This window comes from Lepidochelys kempii, chromosome 16 (assembly GCF_965140285.1).
Source record: "Lepidochelys kempii isolate rLepKem1 chromosome 16, rLepKem1.hap1, whole genome shotgun sequence".
NCBI classification, from domain to species: Eukaryota; Metazoa; Chordata; order Testudines; family Cheloniidae; genus Lepidochelys; species Lepidochelys kempii.
Window position 1 is genome coordinate 20,068,962 of NC_136395.1, and position 18,518 is coordinate 20,087,479.

General features: G+C 44.3%; 1 protein-coding gene across 1 annotated transcript in view; it reads left to right on the plus strand.

Moving 5' to 3' along the window:
- The first annotated feature begins 980 nt into the window (after positions 1 to 980).
- Positions 981 to 18,518, plus strand: part of ADAMTSL2 (ADAMTS like 2) — a 44,368-nt gene continuing 26,830 nt past the window's right edge. The window contains exons 1-10 of the mRNA XM_073313969.2: positions 981 to 1,094; positions 3,729 to 3,871; positions 5,134 to 5,209; positions 6,029 to 6,131; positions 8,469 to 8,614; positions 8,717 to 8,840; positions 11,049 to 11,129; positions 12,575 to 12,750; positions 14,749 to 15,091; positions 17,028 to 17,409. Of these exons, the coding sequence (XP_073170070.1) occupies positions 981 to 1,094; positions 3,729 to 3,871; positions 5,134 to 5,209; positions 6,029 to 6,131; positions 8,469 to 8,614; positions 8,717 to 8,840; positions 11,049 to 11,129; positions 12,575 to 12,750; positions 14,749 to 15,091; positions 17,028 to 17,409 (1,688 nt within the window). The remainder of the gene's footprint in view (positions 1,095 to 3,728; positions 3,872 to 5,133; positions 5,210 to 6,028; positions 6,132 to 8,468; positions 8,615 to 8,716; positions 8,841 to 11,048; positions 11,130 to 12,574; positions 12,751 to 14,748; positions 15,092 to 17,027; positions 17,410 to 18,518) is intronic.

Here is an 18,518-nt window from a genome sequence, read left to right on the forward strand (position 1 = left end):
AAACATGATTTCCTGAACTTGCTCATCTCTGTCTTCCACAGTGGGGGGTTCCACTTCACTCTAAAATGACCTAGGGTATTCCACTGCATTTTCTTTAAAGTCATGTCATTCTGGGGTGCTGGGTTTTCTTTTACCCTTCCTTCCAGAGTTGCTGCAGGGGACAGAAACGAAAGGCTGATATTTGTGATTTTAACTTTGGAGGATTTCTTTGCTATAGGAACAGACTTTTCCATCCACAGGAACTAGAGTAGAACAAGAGAAAGTGCTATTGAAAAAAGGAAAAATAAGGGCTGTCAATTGTAATCCCTTTTTCATTTTAATTATTGAGTGACAGGGCTGTAGCAGAAAATATTCCAATGATCTTGCTTTTTAAACGTCCAGCCATTTCTTCTTCTTCAATGCTTCCTGCACAGCATTTGCAACGCTTCACTCAACTTATAAAAACACCGACATGCTCTACATTTTGGCTAATTCTCTTGCTGTCAAGTGCTTTCATACAATTCTTTCAGAGACAGATCCTCAGCTGGTGTAAATCGATATGAATCCATTGTCTTCAGTGGACACACACTGGTGATGGAGGGACTAACAGTGAAAATAAATTAGACTAACTGCCACACTGAGAGAAGACATTGATCTCAAATGGAGCGACATCAATTTACACCCGTTGAACATCTGCCCCTATATTTTCTTTTAATTAATTAACTGTATAGCAATTATGGCCACTGTAAAAGTTCAGCAGTCCTTTTTACAAGGTTGTGGTTCTTGCTAGTAAACAAACCCCTATTTTTGTTTATGATCACTGTTATTTTGCCTATTGGTGATAACACAATAAAACAGGATAGTTGACGCTGTGCCTTCTATCTATCCCAAAGTGCAGTGGCTCTGACACTGTAATATTGATCGCATCGCTAAAAATCTGCCGTTAATGAAATTACACCAGCATTTTGAATGGCATACATTTGGGCCTGTTGCTTTACAGAATGAAAATAATTAAATGGCGCTGGAGCAGCATCTTCATCTGTGAAAGTTCTCACCTGAAGGGGACCCTGGCCATTGTCCTCTTTGTAGGAAACATTGCCTTTGTGATATCTCAGGTAAGTGTAGCAACTTGGCAGGTAAAATGCTGGTGCTGAAAGGATAGCTCCATGTTTACCTGGCAGACTGGTTTCTGAGCTCCCAAAAGGAAATAGGCATGTCCCATTAAGCCCAGGTATTCTCCAGCACACAAGTCTTTGTTTTGACGCTGTGTTTTAGAATCTGCAAGCAAAGACTCTTGAACATATGCGTTAGTTATTCCATTGGCAGGTTTTCCTTCTGAAACTTGGATCTCATTAAGAGGGATCTCACCTTATCCCCAGTGTTTACAGAAAATGACACATAATTTTGCATGTTCTTTAGGTGGAACAGTTCCTTCTCCCCGGTTCTTGTTCAGTTGCTAGATTTTTTGATTCCTTTTCATAGAACGTCCTTATCCTTGCTCAAGAAACACAGAATTTATTGAACTCCATAGCCAGGAGAGTGGATGGAAACATAACCCCCCCAATGAAAAATTAATCTTCTAGCCCCATGGAGATGATAAATCCTATGTTTATTGAGAAAGACTCTTGCTATGCATGTGCAGAGTGGTAATGGCAATACATTAAAATCCCAGAGCCAGCATAGGGATGGGTGTGGATGGGCGGGAATGGTGGCAGAGCCATTGATAGCATTCCCGCCTGCTGCACCCTGATGGAAGCAGTGTGCATCACCCTGGCACCTGCTAACAGCAGTGTCATCAAAGGAAAGCTGGGCCCTGGGAACATCTCCCAAAGTGTCAGGCCATGCACCGAAACAGGATCCATTAAGTGCATCCCCAGCCTTTGTAACATCCAGGGAGATGGTTGGGAAGAGATTTTCTGTTCTCTCTTCTACTTCACCACCCATGCACCCACACAAGGCAGGCGAGGGTTTTGCTTTGGGTTTGGAAGGTGCTGTTTCCTTTGCTTTTGTAATTAAACTGAAGAATTGCTATATTGGGTCAGACCAATGGTCCTGCTAGTTCAGTACCCTGTCTCTGACAGGGGCCAGTACCAGAATGTCAGGGGGAGTACACACAACTGGCCAGCTGGAGTGATCCACTCCTGCCTTCTAACGCACAGCTTCTGGTAATCGGAAGTTTACAGTTGCCCTGGAGCGTGGGGTCCCATCCTTATCTTAGCTAATAGCCATTGGTGGACCTATCCTCCATGAACTTACCTATTCTTTTTTGAACCCAGTTATACTTTTGACCTTCACAACATCCCACGGCAATGAGTTCCACAGGTTAGTTGTGTGTTGTGTGAAAAAGTACTTCCTCTTGTTTATATTATACCTGCTGCCTATTCATGTCATTGGGTGACCCCTGGTTTTTGTATTGTGGGAAAGAGTAAATAACACTTTTTTCCCCACATCATTCATGACTTTGTAGATCTCTGTCATATCCCCCCTTAGTGGTCTCTATTTGAAGATGAACAACCCTAATCCTTTTAGTCTCTCCTTGTGTGGAAGCCATTCCATACCTGTTGGTCAACCTAACTCTTCAACATCCTGCGTTTGAATTCAGTGGGGACCAAGGATCAGAATGTACTGAAGAGTTAAGGGTACTGTCTTCATCTGGGAGGTTTTGGGGGCCCCTCCTGTCTCCATCATACTTCCCATTTTAAGTTAATGGGAATTCTGACTGAGTGAGGACTGAATGGGAAAACCATGCTTCTGGGTTTTCCCGTTTCCCTGGGAAGTGGGTGGGGGAAGGCGTAGAAGTTGCATAAGGCCCCGGGTTAGAGCTGGTTGAAAATTTTCTGACAGAACAGTTTTCCATTGGAAAATGCTGATTCCACAAAAATGTTTTGTAGGAATGCGTCGATGTCAACAAAATTTCATTAAAAAAATCAAAATGATTCATTTTAATGGGGTCAAAACATTTAATTTCAACCTTATTGAAATGTTTTGTTTTGATTTTTTGTTTCAAAATTACCTTTGCATTCTGAAATGTATATATTATATTATATTTATTATAATAAAGTAAAAATCAAAATGAAATGGTTAGACTGACCTGAAACATTTTTGCAGAAAATGCCATGTCATGGGAGTTTCCGAATGTTGACGTTTCATTCCAATTTGGAACAAAAACATATTTTGAAATTGTGGAATTTCCCACGAGACGGCACTTCCAGTTCCTGCACAGCTCTACCCCCGGTGTAGTGGGAAATGCTGTGTCTCTTCTGTGTATAGGGGTCCATGCCATGGAGAAGCCACTCACGTAGACTCCTCATCCCCTTTGCGCTGTGATTCTGTGCACGAGTGTGCAGCATGGGGTGGGTTGAGGAGAACATGGCCTGTGAGCTGCATGGATCCACCACATAGAGGAGCGGCACGGCAGGCCGCAGTTACTGCTACCATTATGCTTGGATACTATGGTGATGGGTGCTATAGAAAACCCCAAGATTTCTACAGGCAGACTGTTTAGGGGCTCCATGCCCTGTTCCGCAGTTGGAGGGTGATCCCATTCCTCTAATACGCTCACCTTTCCCCCCCTCAAAGCCCTCTCGCTTGGACTTTGCCCCCGCCAATCCAGTTTTGGCCCTGAGCGGGGTCTGCTGTCTTGGGGCCTGGTATCACTGAGTGCAGAACTCCCTAGTCAAGCTAACTCAGCCGTGTAAATGTTTAACGCCTCTTCTCTTCTGAACATGAATGCCTGGCATTGCGAATAGGATAACGCGCAGACGTCCAACAGCCTTGAGGAAGGAGCAGATGTCACGGCATACTGGTGGGGGGAATGGACTAAATGGACAGCATGCACGAGAACCTGTGGGGGAGGTGTCAAATCCCAGGAGAGGCATTGCCTCCGGCAGAGGTACTGTCAAAATAATTAAGTGACACACATGTACTACGTGGCTAGAAGATTGTAATACCATCTACCTGACCTGTTAGGCAAACTGCACAAAATTCTGCTCTCGGTCACATTCTGGCAACCCCACTGAAATCTGTGGACGTTAGCCTTCATATCCCAGAGGTGAATTTGGTCCAGTAAATTACACCATAGCAAACATGTCATTCGTGAAATGTGCTGGATTGAAAGCCCTGGAGAATGAACATCTCTGTCTGTCCACAGAACAGAGACGCACTCATGAGCTTCCTGCCATTGTGCTCCAGTCCTGAGCAGGAAGGGCCCCCTCCGAGGATGAGAAGGCTGTCGCCTCGCTCTGTCCATTCAGTGACCCTGCGGCCTGTCTGCTCATGCAACCAAACAGGGTGTCTGTCAGTGCCAGTGAGACTGGGTGTTTTTATGATGTGGATGTTTGTCTTCTAGGAGTTGGGCTAAAACCACCATCTCATTCCTCTCAAGCCACTAAATTAATAGAGTCATAGATTTTAGAGCCATAAGGGACCATTAGATCATCCAGTCTCACCTCCTGTATAACATAAGTCAGGGAATTTCATGAAGTTATTCCTGTATGTGCTCAATAACTTGTGTTGACTAAAGCATATACTCCCACAAAAGATCTGTCTATCTATCACCGTTCAAGGTGTACTCAGTGTGCTGAGCTCTTTTGAGAGCCTGGCCACTGATTTGGGTGCCCAAAGGGAGCTGAGCACTTTTGAAAACCCAGGTGTGGGTGCTGAACCCTTCTGAAATTGTGAGAGATGAAGTGGAAAATATAAAAATCAGATCTTGCTTTCATCCCCAAAATCTCCAAATGCTTCACAGAATCTATCTATCTATCTATCTATCTATCTATCTATCTACCACATTTCATGTCTAAATAGAGTAAATAACAAAAATTCTGTGATGGCTTGAACTGTAACTTAACAGTTAAGTAGAAGCACCCACTGAACTAGATTGCCTTTGGGGCAAGGCCTGACTTCTTTTTTAGTAAATGTTCATAGCACCTCACACAATGGGGCCCCAGCACACTGGAGCCTCTTGGCGCTGCTGTAATAAACTTAATAAGCAATGATAATAATTGAAGTAAATGGCACCTTTGTCATTGACTTCAATGGGATCATGGTTTAAGGCATTGCCACTATTTACGGGAACCCCTATAAAAACAGGGAATGTAGATTTTATTTGTCAAAGATTATAACCCCATGTCTAACCAACATTTCTTTATTCAGAAGAAAGTCAGTGAGTGGGCTTGCTAATAAAACTTGCACTGGGACATCCAAAAGATACCAGCTCTGCAAAGTACAAGTAAGAATATTCTTTTTTCATGGGAAATGTTCCAAATAATATATTTTTAATCCTGATCCCTGGATTCAGGGGACATTCAGGGGAGCATTGGGAGTGCTTGCATCACCCTAATGGAGGCAGGGAGGAGGTGGAGCCAGGAAGCTGCCCGTCTTTTTAGATTAACACAACAGTATTTCTGGGTAGCTGGGAAACTGACAGGCGTTCATCTTGTCACATATCCAAAACCAAGTGACTGTATTTTGATTCTTGGCTTTCGATGGCTCCCATTACTGCAATATCTGAACACCCCACAGGACCCCTTTGTGGTAGGGAAGCAGCATTGTCCCCCATTTGACAGACAGGGGGATTGAGGCACAGAAAGATGAAGTGACTTGGTCTCATTCGCAGAGTGAGTCTGTAGAAGAGCTGGAAACAGAATCCAGCTCAGCATCTTAGCCAGTTATAGCCCGTGGATGGTGGTAGCAGCTGCCCCCCTTAAGTGGGGATTTTGTTTGGTGGAACTGCCTCTTTCCTTGCCTCCGGATTGTGGGACCACAGAGAAAGTTTCAATCAGTGCCTGCACAGTCTCCCACCTCCCCCTGCGTCGCTGTGTGTCAGGTGCTCTGATGACAACTATGGTGGGAGCAGAAGGAGCTGAGCTACTTTGCAGAAGGCTCTCAGCCCTTTGCAGTATTAGGCCCTTTAAGACATAGGTAGCAGCCAGGCTCCATGGCCTGGAGCAGGCTGTGCAATGCTAATTGTGGAAGCGGCCGGTTGAGGTGTGCCAGAAACCTTTCCTGCGTTTTGTTTTCATCAGGATATTAATGTATCCCATTCTAGGAGTGCCCTCCTACCGGAAGGAGCTTTCGAGAGGAACAGTGTTCATCATTTAACTCCCATGTGTATAACGGAAGAACGTATCAATGGAAACCTTTATATCCTGGTAACAAGACATGCTTTGTGTGTTCTATAGCACTTAGCCAAAATATTTTGATAGTTACAATGCTACATCCTTCAGGAAGACTCAGGGACACCACCTGCCCAGGCTCAAAGGAGCATTCTGCAGCCACAAAGCACTTTTTAAAAAAAAAATTACAAATTAGCTCAAAGGCTGGATCCTGCAGTCCTCTCTCGGGCAAAACTCCCATTGACTTCGGTGAGTTTGGACTCGCAGGCTTGAGTGTTAAAGAAGCTGGTTTGCGCAAGCTAAATGTCCAATGAAGAGTTCAGTGTGGCCATGGAATTGACTCATTTCATTTCAGTGACATTTGGTCTCACACACAGACATCATCTCTATAAATAGCTCTCTGTTTTATCTAGTGTCACTGAAATGAAACGAGTCAATTCAATGGTTACATAGGATAAAACTTTTTAAATTGCCTATGTGGCCTTGGAGCCTAAATCCCATGTTCAGAAATGACTCAGGCACTTAGCTATAGATTTTTCCATCAGACTTTGGCTCCTAAGGACCAGATTTTTAAAGGTATTTAGGCACCTACAGGTACAGATAGGACTGAGTGGGATTTTCAAAAGCATCTAGGCATTAACTCCCATTGACTTCAGTGAAAGTTAGGCACTTCTGAAAATTCCACGAAGTCCCTGTCTGCATCTTCAGTTGTTTGGATAGCTTTGAAAATGATCTTTGATAATCTGGCCCCATGTGCCTAAGGCTCAGATTTTTAAAGGTATTTAGTTGTTGTTGTGCTCAGCATTGCAATGCCTCACTGATTTAGGAGTCTAAATCTCATTTTCAAAATAAGAGTTAGGCTCCTAAATCAGTGAGGCATTGCAACACTGAACACGGCAACACCTAAATACTGTCAACAACCTGGGTCTAAGTCTCTTTTGAAAATGGGAGTTCGGGTCCCAAGGCGCTTTGAAAATGTTACCCATCATGATTGGGCCTTGTCTGCGGGTGCCAGGAGAACCCTTGTGTCAGTCTGTGCAAAAGCCAGGGACATTCAGGGGAGCATTGGGAATGCTTGCATCACCCTAATGGAGGCAGGGAGGAGGTGGAGCCAGGAACCTGCCCATCCTTTTACATTAGGAGTGGAGCAAGATGCACCATCCAAAAAGAAGGTGCAGCCTGCAGACCTTCTGTACATAGCAGGGAGCAGTTGTGCCTCATGCCTTCTCTTTGTCCTGCCTGCAGTGATACAAGTCCATGATGCACCCAAACCCCTGCCCAGGTCAGGCCTGTCTGGTAGAATTTGGCCCATAATATGAAGGTGGATAAATTATTCATAATCAATAATTTCTTTGTCCAGTTTTGCCTCTTTCCTGTGGCCAGGTGGAAATTTCCACAAATATATTCACTATTGGAAATTATTCACCCAATAGTTTCAGTGAATAATTCTTGATCTGTAGCTGGTATGCAAGCAGCTCGTTGTGAGATTCGGAAAAGGGTATTTTGAAATTCATGCTGTTTTAATGGGACATATAGGTCAGCTGGTATATTTCTGTTCCCTGACTAGTTGTGTGTAACTCTTAGAATCAGGTTGCTGGAGCAAACATGAATTTGCAATTTGTTTCAGTGAATGTTCCTGTCAGAGGATTTAGCCACGTGAATATCTGTGGAAAGCAAATGCAGCTGGGGGTCGGGAGTGGGGGTGCATACAGCCCAAATTAATTCATTAACAAATTCAAATTAAAACTTGTCAAACAGTTTGCTGTGCTTGTCCATATACAGTTGTAAATCTTATTTTATCTCTGTGCTAGTCTACCTATTTAATCTCCATAGGTATAAAAGAATATATTAATATATAGTTATTAGATATATAACGTGTATATGTATGACATAGCTATATATCATATATAGATATATTAAAGCACACTTTTGTATTATACTGCAACCCCTTACACAGGTGAGTAGTCCTTACTCCTGCAAGTAATCCCATGGATTGATGTTAGCTCTATAGTTTATAAATACATAGATTTTTCAAAGCTGCCTTGGAGATGCCCATCCTCTAAGCAGCTTTGAAAATTCTCAGCTATAATGTATATATAATTGATAACATTAGTGCATGGTATGACTTGCAGGAGGTAAGGACCAGTTCCCAGTGCAAGGATTTGCAATGCTGTGCCTGTCATGCTATCAGAACTGCAATCCCTAATCTAGTTTCCAAACCCTGGAGATGGTAGCTCCTGAAATGTGGCTAACCGTGCAGTTCATCATCCCATTGATGTTGTTATCTCTCTTAGCAGACATTAGTTGACATTGGTAGGATGAATGATTGTATTTCTCCTGTTTTGAATCTATGTTTATATCCTTTCCCCTTAGATGACTATGTTCACATTTCTAGCAAGCCCTGTGACCTCCATTGCACCACTGTGGATGGTCAGAGACAGTTAATGGTTCAGGCTCGGGATGGAACATCCTGCAAATACACTGATTTCCGAGGGGTTTGCGTGTCTGGAAAATGTGAGGTTGTTAAACATTATAGCAAAAATATTGTCAGTAGCATTCAGAAAATTACCATGGGTGCAATATTTGCCTGGCCCTCAATACTCTATTTACCATTTTTCTAGCCAATTGGATGTGATGGGATTCTATTTTCCACCCACATGTTGGATAAATGTGGGGTTTGCCAAGGGGATGGCAGTAGCTGCACTCATGTCACTGGGAGTTACAGAAAAGGAAATTCTCATCTTGGTAAGACTTTACCTTTCCCCATATTTATAGCGTATGTCTTTTAACATAGCTTTTTTGTACATTAGTTTCAGTTTCAAAATACTACCAAATGCCTTGTTGTTTTCTGGGGTTCTTTCCTTTTTTCATGTTCTGTCTTTTTTTAAAACTGTCACTCTTATGTTTTAGGGCAGGGGAAACCCTTCTTTTAAAGGATACAGGTAACCTAGCAAGGATTGAGAATTACACTGATCCAAAATCTGAGCCTCATTGCATTGAATCTTGGAGCAGCAGAGTTATACAATGGACCAATCTCAGTTTTAAGGTCTTATTTCTAGTTACCACTAAACCTAAGAATAAATGCTTTACAACAATGGAAAGCTAGGATATCTTTGAAAAATTAGGATTCCCAGAGTTAATATATTATAAAGTGTTAGAGCCTAATTCTTCTTTCACTTACGCCAGTGAAAATTAGGAATAACTCCATTAAAATCAATGGTTGACATCCTCAGTTGGTGTGAATCAGCACAGCTCTATTGACTTCAGTGGAGCTACATCAATTTACACCTGCTGAGGATGTGATCCAGTAGTTACACTGGTATCAGATCAATGTAAGAGAGAGGAGAATCAGGCTTGTCATCCTAAATAATGGTGGCTCCTGAGTGACCAGCCAAGAAATGCACCATGGTCCAACTACCAGGCTAGCTGCTGTAGCTAATAAAAGTTTTCAAATAGGCCTTCTCACAACAGTTCGTTGTATTTGATCTGCAACCTACAGACTTTAGATGCAGTTATGAAGATCTCAAACACTCAGAAATTACCCTTAATACCTTTGAGGCTTTCCCCCTTCTAATCTACCTTTTCCTTGTCCTTCTCCACATCGCAAGATAGCAGTTCTGTACTTCTGAGGCCATTTTCAAGATCATATTTCAGACTATTTCAAGAAAATAATTCTAGGAACCTGGGATTTTTTCCATACTGGATCAGATAACTGGTTCATTTAGCCCAATATCCTGATTCCAGTTGTGGTCAGCAGGGGTGTCTTTTCAGAAGAATTCTGGCGGGTGGTAAAGTTGTGTTAGCATGGAGAATTGTATTATAGCTTGGAATTGGAATTATAGCTTGGGATTGTATTATAGCTTGGAAAGTCAGTGCGGGAGGGTGGAACATACAGATTTATGAAAAGTCTGGGGTGGTACAAACCAAGGTCGGGGATGTGGGTGAGGAGCAACTGCTGCCCTAATCCCACAGCAAATGGCATCCCTAATGATCAGTACTTGATGCTTCTAAATAAGGTATAACCCCCTCCCCTATAATATTCATAGACAAGTATGCCCAGATCTATATGGAAGAATAATTTCTTCCTGACCAATATGAGGATCGTTTTACACACTGATGAATATAATTTGACTTTCTTTTTCTAAGTATGTATAATTGTAAATCTTATTATTGATCATAACATTATTCTGATTTAATTGCATGAGAAATATAAATGGGATGAACAGTAGGACACAAACTGTGGGTTCAGAAATACTGTTAGTATTTTTCTTAGTGCAATCAACACAATTGGAGCTACATTATAAGACAAATGGGTGCTGGTTTACAAATAGTTTTCAAGATCAGTCTCAGTGTGTGAAGGTCCAGTAAAATGTGCCTTTGGGTCTGTCTCCACTGCAACCAGGTGTGACTGCAGCATGTGTAGACATACCCAATCTAGCTTTGATCTAGTCATCTTGAATAACACTAGCAGTGAAGCTGCAGCAGCATGGGACAGTCACTTGACTGCATACCCAGGGTCCCTGTGCTGCCATGTCATCATTGCTATTGTTATTTAAGCTAACTAGACCAAAGATAGCTTGCATATGTGTACATGTGCTGTAGTCACACCTCTGACTGCAGCGTAGACAGACTCTTATTCAGAGATTATGGGCCAGATCCTCAACTGGTGCAAACTGACGTTGCTCTGTTGAAGTTGATGAATTTACGTCAGTTTACTGCTATGGAGGTTTTCACCCCCGGAAAAAGAGGCAGGAAAGCTACCTTATATGGATGGAAGTTAGGAGTAATGTGACGGTTATTAACGGCTATCATTTAAAAAAATGTAATTGGGAAGGATCAAATGTTCAGAAAGCCATCTTTCCTGAAAAGTGACCAATCTTGATTCTTGAACTCATCTTTGTTCATATTATTGGTTATAAGGTTTTCCTTTCATTAATGTATAGTTTTCCATAGGCTATTCCCTGGTAACACACATTCCTGCTGGAGCCAGAGATATCCAGATAGTAGAACGGAAAAAATCGGCAGATGTTTTGGGTGTGTATAACCTCTTGGTACTTAGCTGAAAATTGTGAGTGTGTCTGTGTGCGTGTGCATATTTATATTTTTTCTTTGCAAGTAAACGCATTTGTTGAGAATACATTTGCAGACATGGACCAAATCCTCAACTGGTGTAACTTGTCATAGCTCTGTTGAAGTCAATGGAGCTACACTGATTTACCCCCGCTGAGAATCTGGCCCAGGCAGTGCAACATTTTAGTTGCTTTAACTCTGATCTGTTGAACAATGTATATTACTGTTGTTGCAGAGAATTGTACCAGATGCACATCCTTGATCTCAAATAATTTCTGTGCACCTTCATTTCTCTCTTGATCCCATGGAACTTCTGCATCTCAGTGAAAGTACATTGGCTACAGCATGCCCTCAGTAAAAAGCAAATATGATTTAGACGTTTGCCTCATTGATATTGTGGTGGAAGGTGACTAATGCCCATGACTGAATCCAGGTTTCAGATAGGTACAGGAATTGGATGGTGTGGGCAAATTGACTCTGCTCAAGTAACTCACACATATGCTTTAGCTAGTGTCAAGTTCTGATGCTGCCTTCAAGCTCCATGGTTATTAGAACCATGGCTTAGGTGGCAAGATTTCCATGTGCCAAGAGAAGGATAATCTGTTTCATTTTCTAAAAAATGGAACTCCTGGTGCACTGAGTCATGAAACCCCACCCGTTTGTCTACAGTATGTGAAACCTTTATTATTTTAACATGTATATTGGGGCCAAAAGGCCACATTCAGGTTGGGCCCCGTTGTAGGAGGCCCAGTACAAACATGTAATAAACGACAATCCTTGCTTTTTACAGTCTCGCACACATGTGCACAAAATACTGATGTGGAAATAAAGTAACAATGGCAATAAACTTATTGTGATACTCATGATGCTCACCGTTGTAAAGCACTTTGAGGTCTATGGATGAAAAACATTATATGTGAGATAGGTGGTATTATTATTTATTTATTATTATAAAATAAATGTTCATTATGATATTAATGATGTTTTAGGATATTATTATAAAACAAATGTAATAACCTAAGTAAATGTCAGGTATTATCATCATCCAGGAAATAAAGATACTTGAACTTTGTATGGGAAGCAAATAGCAATGATTAAGACGTAATTAGCTTAATCTGAAGCAAGGGAGATTTAGGTTAGATAGTAGGAAAAACTTTCTAACTATAAAGATAGTTACGTACTGGAAAAAGGTTACAAGGGAGGTTGTGGAATCCCTGTCCTTGGGAAGTTTTTAAGAACAGGTTAGATAAACACCCGTCAGGGATAATCTAGGTAGACTTGGTCCTGCCTCGGCGCAGGGGACTAGACTAGATGACCTCTTGAGGTCCCTTCCAGCCCTACATTTCTGTGACTGCATATTTCTTTTGCATTCAATGAAGCTGGTTACCTGCTCTCTCTGTCTTTTTAAGCTGTTGCAGATGAAGCTGGGTACTATTTTTTCAATGGGAATTACAAAGTCGACAGCCCAAAGAACTTCAACATTGCAGGCACGGTGTTCAAGTACAGAAGGCCTATGGATGTTTATGAGACTGGCATAGAATATATCGTCGCCCAGGGGCCGACTAATCAAGGCTTGAATATAATGGTGTGCTCTGGCTTTTTATATTTGCAGGGATAGAAATTACAGGAAGAGAACAGTTGAATTCTACTGATTTTTTTCCTCTTGTGTGTTTCGTAACCACGTTCGTACCAGTGGTCAAATCCTCTGGATGCAGCCAGTAGCTGAGCTACATGCTGGGGAGCTTTACAGGTGGTTCTTGAATTACAGGTGGGGGTTGGGAAGCTCCCTGACTTCTCGAAAATGTTTAAATTAAAGCAAGCCACTTGACAGTCAGGGCCCTCGTATTTCCACCCTATCCTTTGAACACTGTCCACAAGGCTTGGGAGGAAGTTTTCCTCTCCCCAGGCCCTAAAACAGCAGCTGTTCCATGACTGCAGAGCGGCTTCTTTGCTGCTAATGTGGCCATGTCCCCACTGAGTTTTCTAGCTGTGGCAAAAATGTAATTCAGGGAGGAGACTGTTTGAACATGGCAAACAAGGAGAGGTGAGGCAGGTGAGAACCAAGGTTCTCCAGGCCGGATTCTCCCCTGGGATTGGATGGGTAAGGCCGCAGGGAGCAGAGGTGCAAGCAGCCTGCGACTTCCACTTTACATTGCAGCTCTCAAAGTGGGCAGAGCAGGCCCTTGATGCGATGGGGTCAGGACAGCTGAGAGTCGCATTGATTCAATGGCTCCCTGGGGAATTTGTAGTTTCCCCTTCCCATGGATAAACACCCGCTCAGTAAACTTACTTCCAGCAGGGAAAGAGGATAAAGGTTGCATCTTGGGGGTGAGCCTGGCTCCGTGTTGCTGACTAACACGTTGTTTTACTGGCATCACCAGTTCAGAGAGAACACGGGAGCCTTTCAGATGCAGATCTGGCTTTAAATAATGAATGCTGGTTTATTAAATTATCATTCTGGATGGATGACAAGCCTGGGCATGGGCAGGGGCGGGGGTGGGGGAGTTTGTCTATTCTTCTGCTTGGCATTAGTATCTCAGTCAACTGAAAAGGGGAAGACAATTGGGCCATCAAGCAAAAAACTACCCAAATCTTAAAACACAATATTACTGCTATTATGAGTTCCACTGCAAGGAAAGGAAAGAAATTCATCCTTATGCAGAGAGCCTGCACACCAACCATGCATGCCTTAAATAGTGCATGGGCCTCTTTACGGGGTGAATTTCACCCTCTGAGCCAAATTCTGTCCTGGGTTCCCTATACATGGCTTGCATTGAAGACACTGGAAACCCCTTTATATCCCAGGGAAATTATTAGTAAATAGCCATGGGACTGCAGGTGCCTTGAGAATTTTCTCTAGCACCGCATTACCAGATGTTTCTTTTCTTTTCTTTTTTTCCAGAAGGGATGATGGTAATAATTATGATGGATTTCAAGGTCTGTGCAGCTTTTTATTCAACCCCTCAGGGTTTAAGTGAGACTTAAAACGTGCACTGCCTTTGTGCCAGCCCTCTGCACAAGGGTGAATTCCCCCCACCTCCACGGGTTTTACAATGATCAGAATTGCTGGATGACTAATTCATAGCACATAATTCATTGGGAAACTGAGTTTTGTTTTCTGTTGGCCAATTGTCTGTGGGCAGCTGACGATTTTTTCAGAATGATTCATAATTTCCAAAGTCTTTCCTCACACCTTTCATGTAAAGATTGCCAAGCACTTGAGAGAAAAAAAAATTGTATTATCCTCATTATACAGACTGGATGAATGAGGCACAGAGGGGATAAGTGGCTTGCCCAAGTCCTTACGGTCAGTCAGTGGAAGAGCTAGGACTAGGACCTAGATTTCCCAATCTAATGCTGTATCCACTGAGCAACACTGCCAAATAATTTATGATAAATTGCTGTGGTGCCAGTTACAACAGATCTATGATATGAACTGATTTCCTAGCGATATGGCAAAAGGCACATTAAAAATGGATAGATACTAACCAGCAGCCTTTGGAGACAATAAGGCAAAGTGTAGAATTCTATGCCAAATATACATTACATCTTGGTTAACAGTAATTTAATTTGCTTTGTTTAGGTATGGAACCAAAATGGCAAGAACCCATCCATAACATTTGAATATACTCTTCTAAGGAAGCCACATTCAAAAGTTATTCAGCCTATCTACTACACCTTTTCTGAATCCGAGAGCGAGGAAAGCAGAGAGTTTGATGGAGAAGTGCCTTTGGGGTTTAGCCAGCGCAATGCAAGCTACTTCGGCAAACTCTCCAGGGAAAGGATAGATTTGGCAAACCAGGTGTTTGGAAGGCAGGACACTGAGGAAGACCTGAACTTGAGCAAAGGTCAGGAAACCAATGAAGTTTATGAAAGAGCAGAAGCAATTGACTGTGAACCAAAACTGAAGGGCAAACAACCCAAAGGTAAGGAGGAGGCCTGGACCTTGCAATGCCGCTTTTCCGAGTTTTTGATGAGACGAATTCTGCTTCCTTGGTTAATTTTTTTGGAATCCTGGGAGAACTCGTAAAAATGTCTCTGTCTATCCATCCTCTTTGCTCGGAGGGCGCTGGTTTCTGGTGGGGCCGTAGGGATGGCTGCAGTTGCACATCCCAGCTGCAGGGAGCCATGGCGGTATTTGCTTTGCAGTCTGCCTTTCTATCTCCCTCTTCCCAATGCTCAGGACGCAGCTCCACTAGGTTCTTCCCCCAGCCCCCAGCCCTCAACCCAACACCCCCCTACACCCACCCAGAACCCCCACCCAGCCCAGCACCTCTCGCCTCCCACCCAACTCACCCCCACTCAGCACCCAAACCTCCTCCATTCAACCCAGCACCTCCTTACACCCACCCAGAACCCCCTACCCCCACCCAACCCAGCACCCCTCATCTCCCACTCAACCCAGGACTCCTCATCTCTCATCCAATCTGCCCCCACCCAGCACCCCCCTACACCCGCCCAACCCAGCACCCCTCACCTCCCACCCAACTCACCCCAACCCAGCACCCAAACCTCCTCCATTCAACCCAGCACCTCCTTTCACCCACCCAGAACCCCATACCCCCACCCAACCCAGCACCCCTCATCTCCCACTCAACCCAGGACTCCTCATCCCTCATCCAATCCGCCCCCACCCAGCACCCCCCTACACCCACCCAACCCAGCACCCCTCACCTCCCACCCAACTCACCCCAACCCAGCACCCAAACCTCCTCCATTCAACCCAGCACCTCCTTACACCCACCCAGAACCCCCTACCCCCACCCAACCCAGCACCCCTCATCTCCCACTCAACCCAGGACTCCTCATCCCTCATCTAATCCGCCCCCACCCAGCACCCCCCTACACCCACCCAACCCAGCACCCCTCACCTCCCACCCAACTCACCTCAACCCAGCACCCAAACCTCCTCCATTCAACCCAGCACCTCCTTACACTCACCTAGAACCCCCTATCCCCACCCAACCCAGCACCCCTCATCTCCCACTCAACCCAGGACTCCTCATCCCTCATCCAATCCGCCCCCACCCAGGACACCCCTAACCCACCCAACCCAGCACCCCTCACCTCCCACCCAACTCAGCCACCCCAGCACCCCTACCCCCCAGGTCCTCCCTACACCCACCCAGAACCCCTCTACCCCCACCCAACCCAGCACCCCTCACCTCCCACCCAACTCACCCCCACATAGAACCCCCTACCCCCACCCAGCACCCAAACCTCCTCCACTCAACCCAGTACCCCCCTAAGCCACCCAACCCAGCACTCCTCATCCCCCATCCAATCCACTCCCACCCAGCACCCTCCTACACCCACCCAACCCAGCAGCCCCCATCCAGCACCTACACTCACCCCTCCCAGCATCCCCCGTCCCTACCCAACCCATCTCCACCCAGTTCCCCTCTACACCCTCCTAGCCTGCCCCCACCGAACCCAGCACCATCTCCCTGCTCTCCCGCTACCCCAGCACCTCACCCAACCCAGCCCGCAGCCCCTGGTTGTGGGAGGACAGGGAAAGCTGTGGCATATTCTGTCTTCTCAGTGCTGGACAGAACGTCTGAAGTAGTGGGGAGTGAAGCAAAACCACAATTTTCCCTTAGCAAAAGCTCTTTCCTGTGACACATGTAACTGGAGAAGCTCTTCAGAACCTGGCAGCTATGAACTCCCAGTCCTCCAGTGTGAGTAAGTGTGATCCACAGGGCCTAACTGCCTGTGAACAACTGCCACAGATACCACCAGCCACTCCCGCTGTCCCTTGACCCAGCTGCACAGACCCATCGCCTGCACTTTCTGCTTCTCCCATCTCCCTTGTTGAGTTTATTTTGTGGTGGTTGTTCCATCCCCCGCTTTGCTCCAATCCAGATTCAAATGCAACCAGGTCTGCTTACCTGACAGACAGAGATGACAGAGACTTTGACTCGCGATTCACCTCCACGGAGTTCCTGTCAGAAAATGCAATCACCGACAAGCTTCTGGACAAAACCTCGGACTCGAAAGAATTAGTTCGGAACATGACCATGAACAGCATCTTTGCCCCAGGGGACCCAATCAACTCCGTGGGCTCGCACATAGACAGCCTTTACGTTGACTACGAAGACAACGAAGGGGTGATGACGTACAGCATCAACGGCACCTACATGGAGCTGAGCAGCGACAAAATAATCAACACTTCATCAGAGACTCAGTTCTCGAATGCTACCGTTACCCTGACCAGCCCCCAAGGGAACAGAACCCACAAAGCCAGGTAGGGGATGCGTTTTTAATAATATTCAATCCCATTGATTTCTGTGCTGTTTTCTCACATGCATTGCACTTAGGGCAGTCCAGATTACACATTCTGATCTGTAAGGTAAGTAGGATGAAGATGTCCTTTAAAAGGTTTCTGCAAGAGGTTAATTTGCAAGCAAAATTAAAAAATGCTGTCAGGGGAGGGAAAAGAATTGACACCTTAACAAGATAAAAAAGACACTGTCCACATTAAAGGGACATTGGCCACTGTATTTTTATAGCTTATTGCTCTCTGTCTATTGTCGCATTTCATTAGAGGACTGAACATAATAAAACCTCTTTTCCTACTCATTTTGAGTGCTCTTATTTGACCAACGCTTATTTTCCCCTGCTCCCCTTTCCTTGTATTTCTAATGCAGCAGAAGTTGGTATGGCTCCTTTTTGTGTACTTGTGGTTGATTGTCATCCACCAGCATTGTTATTGATGCCAGCAGGAATGTGTAGACAGTAGCTTCGGGGAATCACCTCTGTTAGTTAACTATTGCTCGAGAGCCAGAGGGGGGAGGATAACAGCTTTTGTGCAGGCCCTACAAAAATAGGTTGGTTTGTTTCTTTGATTTGATTTAATTGCTGAAGAAGCAGTGGTGTCAGTTGATATTTATTAAGCATACGGAAACACTACCTACCAGCTGCTTATTTTGAGCTAGGTCAAATATGGGGCATGAACTACAAAGCCCCTTGACTTGGTGTTTTCTGTTGACTCTACTATGAAATGTTATTGGTTGTTAAACAAGGCATAGAGTGTATTTAACAATTATATGTACAGACAGGCAGGGCATGGATTAACGGGGATCTAGGGACACACAGTTCCCGATGATCTTCTGAGGTCCCTTCCAACCCTAACCTTCTATGATTCTATGAAGTCAGGTACACAGTAGTTTACTAAGAAAGGAATTCCCTGTAAGGACTAAATTATGGATCTTCAGCCATTTTCCCCCCTATCAAATAGTTATCTTTGGGGCTGACAGTACAGAGAAACAGTATAATTTACTGTAAAATTAGCACCTGTCCTAGTGAGCACACTGCCTTATTCACAGTTACTCTGTGCTGGGAGATCTGGCGGCA